The sequence below is a fragment of the Pholcus phalangioides genome, unplaced genomic scaffold (assembly GCF_987345545.1).
Source record: "Pholcus phalangioides strain wild (caught in Gottingen) unplaced genomic scaffold, Ppha-v1.0 ptg000039l_1, whole genome shotgun sequence".
In the NCBI taxonomy this organism is placed as follows: Eukaryota; Metazoa; Arthropoda; class Arachnida; order Araneae; family Pholcidae; genus Pholcus; species Pholcus phalangioides.
This window is the reverse complement of record NW_028301625.1, coordinates 16,153,237-16,166,704: the sequence shown is the minus strand read 5'-3', so window position 1 is coordinate 16,166,704 and position 13,468 is coordinate 16,153,237. Positions and strand designations below refer to the sequence as shown.

The window sequence follows — 13,468 nt, the reverse complement described above, 5'->3', positions numbered from 1 at the left end:
TTGAAAAGTAATTAATTTAATTTGAAAAATAACATCAATTGAAAACAAAATAAATTTAATTTGAATTTTTAAATTGAAAAGTTTCAAGTTCTTTCTACTAATGCATAATTTTAAGTTTGCACCTAAAGCAAGGACAAAAAATGGCACTTTCCAAATTTCGCTCTCCCACTGACTAAAATCTGGCTACGCCAGTGTTAGCAATGTTAATAGCACCCAAAAATACACTTATCAGTACAGTAAAAGTCTGTTATAACGAGTACGGCTTATAATGACAATCTTGATATAATGAGTGATTTGCAGGTAATTGTCAAAGAGCTAATGTTACATAAAATATCTGCTTATAACGAGAAGTTTGTTATAACAAAATGTTTTCCAGTGATTGTGAGCTTTCGTTATAACAGACTTTTACTGTATTTATTTGCCAAAAAAATAAAATAAATAAAAAATCATTTTTATTAGTCTATAAATAAAATTCAATTAGATGCTTCACCCTGTACAAATGTTTATGTATCAGCCTTTTATGTGCTACACAGAAAATGACATTTCCGATGATTTCATTCAAACTTTCTGTGATCAAGTGGTGCAAAATATTGATGTTATTAGATGCCTTCAGAAGAGCAAATACAGGTAACGAGATTAAAATATACTGAAGGCGATTTTCAGGAAGATATAATAAAATATTGTTATAGCAGTTTTCAAAAAAAAAAAAATCATTATAGAGAGATTTATTGTAGTTAAGGATATCTTTGTATCAAGAGTCATTCAACATTAGACACATAGGCAATTCCAAACAAGGTTTGGAAAAATATCATTGTAGAGGGATTTATATGATTATATTAAATATCATTGTAGTGAGTTTTCACTGCGTATATATGTGGCATTCTAATGTGGTTTTAGCACAGAAATACAACTCTATGAGTCCATTTTTGCCCTTCAAATATATGTTTTAAAATGTTTTACCTGGCAACTATTTTTGCTCCTTCAACTGAATTAGTTTCTTGTACCAATTTGACAGCAGCGTCCAAGTTGTTTAGGTGATCCACATAAATTCTGAAAAAAAAAACCAAAGATCATTTGCCCAGATTGATTTTCTTTTTATATTGAATAAAAACATGACACACTAGATAAACGCAATAGCAATGAAAATCAAAAGCACAAAAAAACATCATGCATTTTAGGACCCCAAGAGACTAAGGTGTTCTTTCAGTAAATCTATAAAAATAGTATTACGAGTCAGATCAATGGCAATCGTCATACATATAAAAATTTGTAAATGTTATGAAATTGATAATTGATCTTGGTTAAGGTTATGAAATTTATTTTGTTTAACATTTTTTTCTTTTTTTTTACATAAAATATCACAGTGAGTTAGTTAATAGAAATTTATATGTATATTTACAGTCTATTTTTATTAGTGTAATCAATATTATGTACGCAATTATTTGACCAATATATAATTTTTGAGTGTACACTTATGCAAAAACAAACAAAACAGAAAAATACCCATATAAACACTGTGCAGAGATTTTAAAGATTAATCTGTATGTAAATATGTAGAAAAAGATGTCTATATACAGTCAAACCTCGTTAATGAGTCACTCTTGGGAGAGCAAAAATATGACTTAGTAAGCGGAGTGACTCGTTAAACGGAGTAAGCCATAGCTTGCCAATTCCTGCCTGAGGACAATTGGGACTTCCAAAAAGTGATCTGGTAAGTGGAGTGACGCGTTAACCGGGTGACACAGTAACGAGGTTTGACTGTATATATATATATATTAACTTGTCCTGACTGAATGATTCATCATTGCCAGGCTGAAGCTATAAATATGATGTTTAAATTCATGTTGTTAATTTTATCAGTTGTTTCATTTTATGATGTAAAGATTCACTAAGAATGAGTTTTTCAAAATTTGACTCTTAAGGGGGTTCAAAGGTTATATAAAGAAATCATGCTGAGCTGAAAACACCTAAGCTATAAATATGAAATTTGATCAATAGTTTTATTTTAGTTAGTATTTTTTATTATAGTTATTTTATTTTATAAGTGTTATTTAATCCTTGCATATATGTCCATACATAGGCGTACACAAAATTTTCTCAGGGGGGGGGGGTGCTTTCAAATTGATCCTTCTCAAGGGGGGGTTTACGTTTTTCCTGTAAAATAACACTATAATCTCAGCTTGAGGGGGGGCTAGAACCTCAAAACCCCCCTCCCCCTTTTCGCATGCTAATGGGGTAGGGGAATATGATATAGACATCATATTCCCTACCCTAGGCACAAAGTGCATGTGTTATTATTGAATAAATCTATGCATAAAAGATGTCCTTCAGGAAATTTTTATCAATAATTTTTTTCAGTTTATGTAGGATTACTGCATATAGGGTCTAGTTTTTAAAATTATTTCTTCACATTGCAAATTACATTTAAGATCATATCGTATCATAATTCCTAAGTAGTTATAGTCATTAACTCTTTCAATTTCTTGACAATGACATTGTAATTTGAATTGGCACAAGCAGAGGTTACATATTTTTATGTGCATATCAGTTTCATGGTTAATAGCTTTAGTTTTTAAGCATATGTATTTAGTTTTTTGAGTATTTAGCTTTAATTTGTTGCTGTTTAGTAACTTTTTTCACAACTTATCATTTCGGAATTTTCAACATAAATGATTGTGTCATCTGCAAATGAAATTAATTTACCATTTAACCTCCACATTTTACATACATCATTTATCTAGATAAGAAATAATGATGGTCCAAGGATAGATCTTTGTGAGACTTTTTTCATTACAGTTTGGCATGTGCTTATTTCATCATTTATTGTGACAGATTTTTACCTGTTACAGTAAACGTGTTTTAAACCAATTTAATATATGATCTCTTATCTCGGCTGACAAGAGTTTTCTGTTAAAATATCCAACTCAATATAATTGAATGCTCGTTTTCAATCTCAGAAAGAGTAAATCTCATCCTCCTTGAGTGGGAGAAAGCAGAAATGAACGGAATTTCCATGGTATCATATTTCTCGGCTGCATGGTTGGGAAAGGAGCAGGTGGATGTATGCTTCTTGATTGGTTAGAGGAAGGATTTGTACAATATTGGTACAGTTAGTTTACTTGTGTGTTTGGTCTTTGAAGCCTTTGATCAGAAATCTTTGTCTTTAAATAAGTGCATGATGGCGAACTGTGATAGAAAAAAGGTAAGGTGAAGAAAAAGTGAGATTTTTTTCAAGAAAAGTGGTCATCCCTTTATTTTTTTGTCGAAAACAAAATTAAAGTAGTTTGTCTCATTTGCAATGACAGCGTAGCCATGATGAAAGAATACAATATTAAGAGACATTACAATACTAAGCATAGTGTGAAGTATTCTGGATTGGAGGGACATTTTCGAAAGGGAAAAAGTCAATGAACTGAAATTGAAGTTGAACTGTCAACAGTCATAATTCTTCGGAAGAAATTAACAGTCTGAAAATTGTGTTAATGTTAGTTATATAATAGCAGAAAAAATTGCGAAAATTAGTTTGTCTGATGTGACAGTAGCAAGATGCGTAGAGGATCTGTCAGCAGATGTATTCAAAACCTTCAAATGTGAGGAATTTTTGTTTTACTCAGTAGCTATGGATGGATCAACAGATACCGCACAAGCAGCCATTTTCATTCATGGTATTTACAAAAACTTCAAAATTATTGAGGAGTTAGCTACTGTCAAAAACCTCAAATACTGCTTTTCAACATATAAATTCCCATTGAAAATACGCACATTGATTGCATGTAATGCTTAAAGTGACTATGCTGCAATACATAATGTGTGATTTTAAAATAATCTCCCCCCCCCCCCACATAATTATTTTGGACAATTATATACATGTATATATACTTGTAAAATATAGAATTTTAGTAGAGCATAGCATAAAACTACGGAAGGATATGTAATGTATTCAAGATAGTTTCAACCTTCTAAAATTTCTTCAACTGTTTATTTATATATGAATATATATATTTGCATATCAACATCTGCTCTACTTTTTTTTTTTACAACAGATACATGTTTAAAAAGTTCTTTTATGCTTGCTATATATAATGTTGATTTCTGTTATTATATTATCTAGACAATCCCAGATATTTAAAACAATATTATTATTGTACATAACATTAGAATATATATATCCAGCAATCAAAATACTAAATTATCCTAAAATAATTTTTCCCCTGAAAAATTAATTAGTTCATTATTAGTCAAAAATTTTCATTGTTACCACAGTTTCTATTCTTGGGTTACATTTAGTGGTATATTTTTAAATGATAAGTGTTTTTTTTCCCTTCAAAAAGACCTTATAAAAGTAGCCTGAATATACATATTTTTTATATAAGGTATCTTAGTTACTTAAGTTACATTACAATATCAAAATTGCTAATTCTTACCACATTTTCTAACATTGGGCTATGCATTCTGACGTTCTATTTTTAGAAAATTCATGAATGAGGATTGCATCACAGATCTAAATGTAGTGGTATATTATATATCTCACAGGGTTTTGTTTTTCTTTTTCCCTTCACCAAGAAGCAGCAACAGTAGTGACTGCATTATCATGCTAGGGGCAGATGGTCTTATAATCCAATAAAGACACCAGCTGCCCTTAGAGGACAAAGACCAGTGTACTAGAGAAAAGTCCAACTTTACTATTTATTGTTTGAATTGTAAAGTAGTGAGGATTAATATGAAAACCAATTTCAGAAATTTCATTTGATATTTTTTTATGTTTAGTGAAACCAATTTCTAAGAAATCATAAATATTTAGTCTATTATTAGTTTAAAATATAATGAATCATGGTGGAAGGCCACAGCATATAGCCTGGCAAAATTTTGATAAAGTAGAGAAAAATGAAAAGATATATGCAAAATGCATTAATTGTGGAGTTATGCGATGTAATCGTGTGGACAGGATGAAGAGCCATATAGATCAGTGTATTGGAAGGGGCAATGATGTTGAACAAATACCTGATGTACAAAAAGAAATTACATCAACATCTACAGAGTCTACTCCTTCACAGCCTATTATTTTGTTGGAATCAACAGAACCTGAAATTTTCACTCAAAAAAAGAAGCAAAAAATTGATGACTTCATTATGAAAAATTCTGCTACAACTAAAAAAATTGATTTGTTAATGGCAAAGTTTTTTTATGCCAATAATATCCCATTCAGTGTTGTTGAACATTCAAGTTTCAAAGATCTAGTTTCTGCTTTGCGACCTGGTTATAATACCCCAAGTAGAAAAGCTTTGGCTCAGTCATTGCTTGATGAAGTTACAAGAGAGGTTGAGAAAACTGCAAAAGACAATCTCAGTGGAAAAGCTGTAACTTTAATTGAAGATGGATGGAGCAATATTCATAACGATCCAGTCATAGCTACATGTATACATTCTGAAGGTAAATCCTATTTTCTTGAAGCTGTTGAGTGTGGTGCTATTATGAAAAATGCAGAGTACCACAAGCAAATAATTGATAATTCCATACGTTTGGCCCACGATAAATATTCTTGTGAAGTAAAGGCAGTTGTAACTGATAATGCGAAAGTAATGGAGAAAGCCAGGCAACTTTTGCTTAATGAGATTGACCAAAATTTAATAGAATATGGGTGCTCTTCTCATTGGCTCAATTTACTCGGACAAGATCTAACACCTGAAGCTGTGCTCAAACAGGTGGTTAAAATACAAAAATACATTAGAAACCATCATTTGCCTTCGGGATGGCTTAATGAACATATGGGGTCAATAAAACCCCAATTACCTGGTGATACTTGATGGAAGAGTACACTTACTTGTCTTGAAACATTTTTACACAATAGGCCATTTTTTCAGAAAATAGTAGAAGATCACGAAAATGACATTGACAAAGGAATTGTTATTTTAATCAACAATTATAATTTATACAAACAGTGTAAAGATCTTTCATTCCAATTCAAGCCAATAAGTGTTGCATTGGATATTCGTCAAACAGATACAGCTACAATAGCTGACTCATGCCGTGTTTGGCTAAGCCTTCTCAAAGAAAGTGCTCTTCAGCCTCACATTGAAAAGATACAAAACAGGATGAACCAGATTCTGAGTCCATTTCATTATTTGGCATATAATTTGCACCCAAAATATAAAGGTGAAGGACTGACTGATGTGCAAAGTGATTTGGCTCACACATGGGCAACAGAGAAAATTAACGGTTGTCTGCCATTGCTAATTTCATATGAAGCGGAAGAAACTCCTTTTCCACCTTCTTATTTCAGTGCACCAGGAAGAATGACAAACCCTGTGATTTGGTGGAAAGGACTTTCTAAATGTAATGCTTTTTCAGCTGAGCCTGCATCTGAATTCATAAAACTAGCAATGCTTTTGCTGTCCAGTCCCGCCAGCTCAGCCTCCATTGAACGAGTATTTTCTAACTTTGGATTTGTCCATTCAAAACTTAGAAATCGTTTAGGTGTAGAAAAATGCGCAAAATCAGTTACATGTTATCGGATGCTACGTGGTAAAAATGAACCATACTATTAATTATATATCTATTCTAGACATTTTGTACCTCAAATTCAAAATCGCAAATTATAATTAATATTTTGTTTCAATTTTAATAAATTAGTGTTTGAAAATGAAACATTGTAATATCAAAGTGACTCATCATTAAGTTATATACCAATTCTGTTCGAAACATCCCAAAGAATTCATTTAGGTTTTTGATGGTTTTTGACAGTTTTTGTGACCCAACCCTGACTATAATGGTTCCTTGGGCAAAATGATATTCTGGGGTGCCACTTCACGTAATCGAAACAGCTTACATATTTACACTCAAAAATCATAGTACCATATGTGACCATGCAGCACCTCAAGCCATGCTGACATAGGTTTAGATGACTCCTGCTTCATAGACAGCTCTGCTGAAAGTTTAGTCACACTTTTTTCCCCAACATATTTCACTTGAAAATTTGATTTCTTCATATCCCTCTGCAGGCGGTCTTCACCACTTGTCATAACTCCCACTTTCATCTGATTTTCACTCGTGGCCCCCTTAGAATGTCCCAGGACCGCAAGTTGGGCAATATGGGCCCAGGTTGAGAAACACTGATCTAAACTACCGCTTACTGGGAAAAGACCTACTTGTCCATAATCTTTATGACAACGTGAAAGCGTTTGAAACTAAATCAGAATATAGAATATTAATATAGAATAAATGAAAGAAATAATTCCAGAACAAATTTATGAAAACTCAGAATTGATGAAAGAAATAATTCCAGAATTGATGAAAATTCAGAATTACTGAAAGAAATAATTCCAGAATTGATGAAAATTCAGAATTACTGAAAGAAATAATTCCAGAATTGATGAAAATTCAGAATTACTGAAAGAAATAATTCCAGAATTGATGAAAATTCAGAATTACTGAAAGAAATATTAGAAATCAGAATCAATAAAATAATAATTGTATAATTATTGAAAGAAATTATTTTAAGGTATATTTAGACAAAATTATTTCAGAATTACTGAAATAAATAATTACAGAATCATTGGAAAAAATTATTTCAGAAATAATTAATCAAAACAGGTAATTAATTAAAGAAATAATTTGTGAATAAATGAAAGTCTTCAATTATTTTTGTCCCTGTTCAACTCAGGGTTCCATTGGCCCCTTCTATTAAGATGTTACTAAATTATATGAGTTGGTGGCTCAACAGGCTTTGTGGGAAGTGTCAATTTGGCCCGCCGTGTCTGAAAGGTTGAGGACTCCTAGTTTAAGCTTTACCTGATAGCATTATCAAAATCTTGTGCAGCTTTATATGATTTAGCAGCCTCTTCAAATTGACCTTCGGCTTCTTTAGCTCTTGCATACTGACCCAAAATTTTTGGGGAAGATATATGAGGCAGTAAATATTGAACTTTGCTCCTATGAATAGGAATAATAAGTCTCATTAGTATTCTCATGACTAGTAATTTTTTGTTAGCATTCACATAATATTCTTCACACCTTAAAAACATACAATTCATTTTTATTTCATACACATGCACAATGAGCAAAACATATACTACAGGACGCATATGAGATGATTATTAAAGATTGAGTCTGAAACTGAAACATCAATACAAAAATTCATGAAAAATGGACTTTTTGCCCACACTGTTATTTCACTTTCTCACAAAATATTGTGCATCTAGCAGCTGGATACATACATATTTGATTATATTAGAAATTATTTCACTTTAATCCTTGCTTTGTCAAAAATAACCATTGTTGCTCGAGCTTATCTGCTGCCCGGGTGCAAAGCCTCATGTGCCACCCCTAAAGAAGACTCTTGTGGGGTGCTGACAGGGCTTTTCCAGAGGACCCTGGTAAAGCTACTCAGGGGGGAGTACTACTATACTCCCGGGTGCATCGTACCCCTTGCACCCTTGCTTAAGCCATCCCTGATTGTTGCTACAGAAAATCCTCTGAAATACTAAAATATTCACTTCTTTCAAAACTGTATGGCAATCAATGTATGGGTGGTGTCAAGCATACATTATTGATGATTATTAATATGAGGTGCATTTCAGAAACAACATGAATTTTGCATGACATAGCTCTTATCCATGGAAATAAAACACTTATTGCCTATCAGGAGTAGCAGCAGCACCTATCCTCTTCATGTGATGTTTCTAGCCATGCTTCACTGTATGATTATGGTTCTTTTGATGTTAAATAAATAAATCAAATGCAACACCATACAAGAAAATTAACAAGCATAGATAAAGAACATGGCTGGAAAGAGGTACTAAGCATGATACATTTACATTCTCAACATTAAAACCTACATTTAACATAAACAACCACACCACAAACATTAATTACAATTCCATCCTCACCAGTTCTTCAACTTCAGATACAAACGGGCAGCTTTATCGAAATAGGTACCTTCTTCATATAGTTTGGCAGCATCAGCTAGTTGCTGTAAAATGATTTTATGAAACTACTATGTAATCTAAATTTGCAAGTTATAAAAAATGTAACAAGATTTGGCAGGATTTGCTTGAAAATCACAGTAATACAAATGTGATAATTAAATGAAACATGAAAAAATATTCAAGGAATGCTGGCTTTCACAACAGGTATTATCAGTAAAAGCTTCCAGGCTGTGAATTGAAAATTCAAATAAAATTAGAAAAATTAATCTGGCACAGTATAATGAAGAATCTTATCTTTAAAAAAAGGCTGAGAATCACTGCTCTAAAAAATATAAAACACACATGCATGCATGCACACACACAAGTATAGTAATAAACAAAAAAAGGAAGAAAAAAAATGAGTTGGTAGAATTCAGCAACATGATTGAACCTTTTGTAACCAGTTTTGTGTAAAAAAAATAGAGCTATATCCCGTTTTCACACAAAACTGAACTTATGGTTATCATATTTGCTTCTCAGTTTCCTTTTGGATATAGTTATCAATTGGTTATTGTTATCAAAAATCGGAGTCCTGATGTGATCATATTAAGCATCGTACACTGTATTTTGGCTCCAAGAAGATGGAAGATACATTCAAGCTCTTTTCCTCGTATCAAGACACTTTGTTACCATTTTATTGGTAACCCTACAATAGAAATTTTTTTCCTTACTTTTCTCCTGCATCATTGTTTTGCCTTTGATGGGCAATGTATTAACCCTTTAAGCAACATTGATCTTGCCTCCTTGAAGCCCTCTTATTTTAGCATTGCCCAGATATTATGTAAAGCTGATTTCTCAATGAAACACTTTTCCCTATACCCTTAGTTTGCAATTGATGAAATTTGGGAGAAATCCTACTTCATTAAAAAAAATATAACAATTTGAAGGGGTTTAATCATTTCTGCTGTGTCACTTAAAGGGTTATGTATTATTATTAAAAATTATCTCTGTATGGAATATATTCTAAACTTCAGTCCAGCAGTTTATGCAATTGAATTGCCTTACATAGGTGGATAATAATTTAAATCATTTGAGATGTCCGTAATGTTTGCATTTGTCCCTTATAATTTCTGAATAATTCAGGTTATTTCACTTGGATGCGATTCAAAGGAAGAAGAGCTCAAACATAGCACCTACAATTAAAACATAACAGTACAGTGAAACCTTGATATAACCAAGGCCGTCTTAAGAGAATCATGGGCCCCAGGCCATTGATTTTTCTGAGACCCCCCTCACCTCTATAGGCCCTCAGATCATGCCTGGGTGGGCGCATATGTTAAGATGGCACTGTATATCAGGTGTCACAAAATTTATGCTGTTGTTGGCATCTTTCCTGAACTAGTGTTGTTAGTATCACCAAGAATTTATTTGCAGCAAAAATTCTAATTCAGGGGTTCTAAATCTATGCTCCCTGGAGTCTTTTGCCAAATGTTTCATTTCTTGATAAAACGCCCTCTGGCGGTAACATGTGCAACTAATTTCCCCTCCCCTGAAGCAAATTTCCATCACTTCATGAAGTCCTCCACAAAATTTCACAATTTTATGATGACTGGTTTCTCCTGTAGGCTACTTTAAAATAGGGTCTTTTCATTGTGGACAACCTGTATTTTTACTTTACTAGACAAGGACATCTGCAAGAAAGTTGGCAAACAGACTTTATTTTTTTAACCCATTAGCTGCCACGGTCCCCATTCGGGGATTTCGGAATTTTATGTGCTTTATGTTTACAACTTTTTGTGCATATATATAATTTATCCGACCAAAAATTAAAAAAAAAAATTGGCAGTTATGGGTTAAATATGTGATGCACAAAGATCACTAAAACATTATTCAAAGTGCGGCTATGGGCAAAAAAGAAAATTTTCAGAAGAACTATTCTTCTTCCACTAATGCCGTCTCCATAAGCAAATGTGTGTTGTATGTGGGAGGAGGACGTTCTAATTTTTTTAACAACCTGAAAAAAATTTAACTTGCTTTTATGCTTTCCAGAATTTCAGCACACTCCTTTTTCACTGTTTTACTATTGATCTTGGAAGCATAAGATATTCCTCTGAAAACACAAAATGAAAAAAAAAATTTCAAGTTTTATAGCACATGAAGAAATTAACATGGATACACTTTTAATTAAAAAAAAAAAAAACAAAGTGGGAAGTATGTTCCAGTATATCATAAATAGTGATAAAAACTATATGTAACAACATCCTGATCAGAAAACTGCAACTATAAACCTATGACATCATCTATATATATAAAATTGATTTTCTGTGTGTGTGTGTGTGTGTGTATGTTCTCTATACAAATCTACAATTTTAGATCGATCGTCGCCAAATTTTGCATATATACCAAATGGGACACGACTTGAACGATAGGCTACTTTAAAATTTCGTCAGCCCAGGGCAAATGCCCCAAATGGGCAAAAAACTGTCCGGCAACAATGGTTTTTGGGCCCCAACAATCACTTTCCGAACGTTTACTTTGGTTACCGTGGTTCCCTAGCAATGCGTTTCAGACGTGTATATGCCTTTACAACGGTTTGTCACTTCTTTAATCCTGTTAGTATATGTATAATAGTTTATGCCTTTATAATGGTTTGCCACATTTTCAATATACTCTCAGTAATGAGGCGAATAGACGTCATAATCATCATCAGCATCGCTTTGAGAGTCAGGAAAAGGGTGATCCTCATAGAAATCAGTGCTAAAATTGTCGATTTTACTGTAGAAATGCGGAAATTAGTGGGATTTTCCGCCCCACCAATAATTTTAAAAATTGTATTGAATTCTCGATTTTTGAAATATTCAGTTCGCTTAGAGATATACGAAGCCCAGGAGATTAAATATGAAGTAATTAGCCAAACCTATACTTTTGAGTTGGATATTCGAGCAATATCATTGATTTCATTTATACCTTCTCAAGTATGAAAATTAATGTCTCCATATTGTCTCTTTTGATATTTATTTGCATAAATTCATGTGGGTTAGGATATTTTAAAATTAGTTATGAGCCCGTGAAAAGTGCATCGAAAAAATTCCACAGCTTTAACTAAGGATTTTTGGAAGCTGGAACAGACAGATGGATAACTTGAAGTTCAGGGGGGAAGGGGGGATCGAAATACCTAGCGCCCCTTAAAAAAAGAAAAATATATATTCATTTCTACGTTTCTGTGTAAATCTATATTTGTTTATTTCATGAATCGCGCAGGTCGCCATATTGGTTAACTTGGACACGGTTTGTATGTTCCTCAAGAAAAAGAGAGGGAGATATCACGTGATCCAAAAAAGCCTCATTGAAGAAAACCCAGGCAGCGCCGGGTATTATAGCTAGTTACATATAGAATGAGTAAAACTTGATGTGCTGCTCGAGTTTCCCTCACTTGCTTATCTTATTCATTATGTATCCTGTTATTTCTCATTTGTCTAACAAGTTGTTGGATCCATCAAGCTTATATTACTGGAGGAAGCATGATGTCAGCAGTCTCCACTTCAGCAATGCTGAGAACAGTGTCTCAAATATCATTAATCGGAAGATCACATGATGTGTTTAATGTCTCATCGCAATCCCTGTTACTTTTTTATGGCATCCATAGGAGTTGAAAGGGAAATGAAGAAGAAAAGAAATATTTCTGGAATTAATGAAAGAAATAATTTTCTGGAATTAATGAAAGAAATAATTTTCTGGAATTAATGAAAGAAATAATTTTCTGGAATTAATGAAAGAAATAATTTTCTGGAATCAATGAATTATATACAAAATTAACAAAAGAGATAACCCTAGAATTAATGAAACCAATTTAAAAATCAATGAAAGAATTTAACAGAATTAATGAAAGATATTCCCTGGACAGAGCATGCTAATCCCTTGGGAATGTGTGAGGATCACGTTACAAAAAAAAAAAATTATTCTACAGTAAAACCTGTCTTTAACAGAACCTGTATTAAGCGGAAACCTGTCTTCAATGGAAAAATCATGGTCCCGTGATTTCAATGCCAAAATATACACTAAAAACCTGGATTGAATGAAGCCTGTCTAACGTGAAAACGGAAAGGAAAATTGTACCCATTAACGGAAAATTTCACACAAACACTGAGTGTTTGACGACCAAAGGATCAATGTCATAAAGTGGTACACTGAAATTATTTAAGCGATCTATGCTTGCAAATGTGAGTTCATTTCTGTACTTGATACTGTGGTTTTGATAAGCCATATATAGTAAAGCAGTTGCTTTCTGCAAATTGTAACAAATTTTTTTGGAAAAGCAGGCTTTCCTACGGGAGAAATCAGTGTAAGTGTTAAATTTCTAAATGATATGGAAGACTAATAAAATTGTGTGCAAGCTGTGTAAATTTTGTGATCATAAGGCTGAGCAGGACTGAAATTAATTAGAGAGAGGCAAAGGGCATGTGGCTGCAAAATTCAGAGGGTGGAAAATTTTAGGTGGTGACAAAGACACCGTTATAAAATCATTGAATTTTATAGTGGTTGGGGCAGCAAAATCATGTTTCTCT

At 32.8% G+C, this 13,468-nt stretch overlaps 1 protein-coding gene across 4 annotated transcripts in view; it reads right to left on the bottom strand.

Annotated features, from left to right (window-relative positions):
- The window catches only part of Oseg6 (intraflagellar transport protein Oseg6), a 143,076-nt gene that overhangs the window by 56,784 nt on the left and 72,824 nt on the right, over positions 1-13,468 (bottom strand). For all 4 annotated transcript variants that reach the window (XR_016195598.1, XM_089253481.1, XM_089253483.1 and 1 more), the window contains exons 24-27: positions 10,938-11,013; positions 8,886-8,968; positions 7,789-7,929; positions 961-1,050 (exon numbers count right to left, since the gene is read on the bottom strand). Coding sequence is in view for 3 of the 4 variants with exons in the window: in XM_089253481.1 (XP_089109607.1) it covers positions 961-1,050; positions 7,789-7,929; positions 8,886-8,968; positions 10,938-11,013 (390 nt within the window). In the remaining variant the exon portion in view is untranslated. The remainder of the gene's footprint in view (positions 1-960; positions 1,051-7,788; positions 7,930-8,885; positions 8,969-10,937; positions 11,014-13,468) is intronic.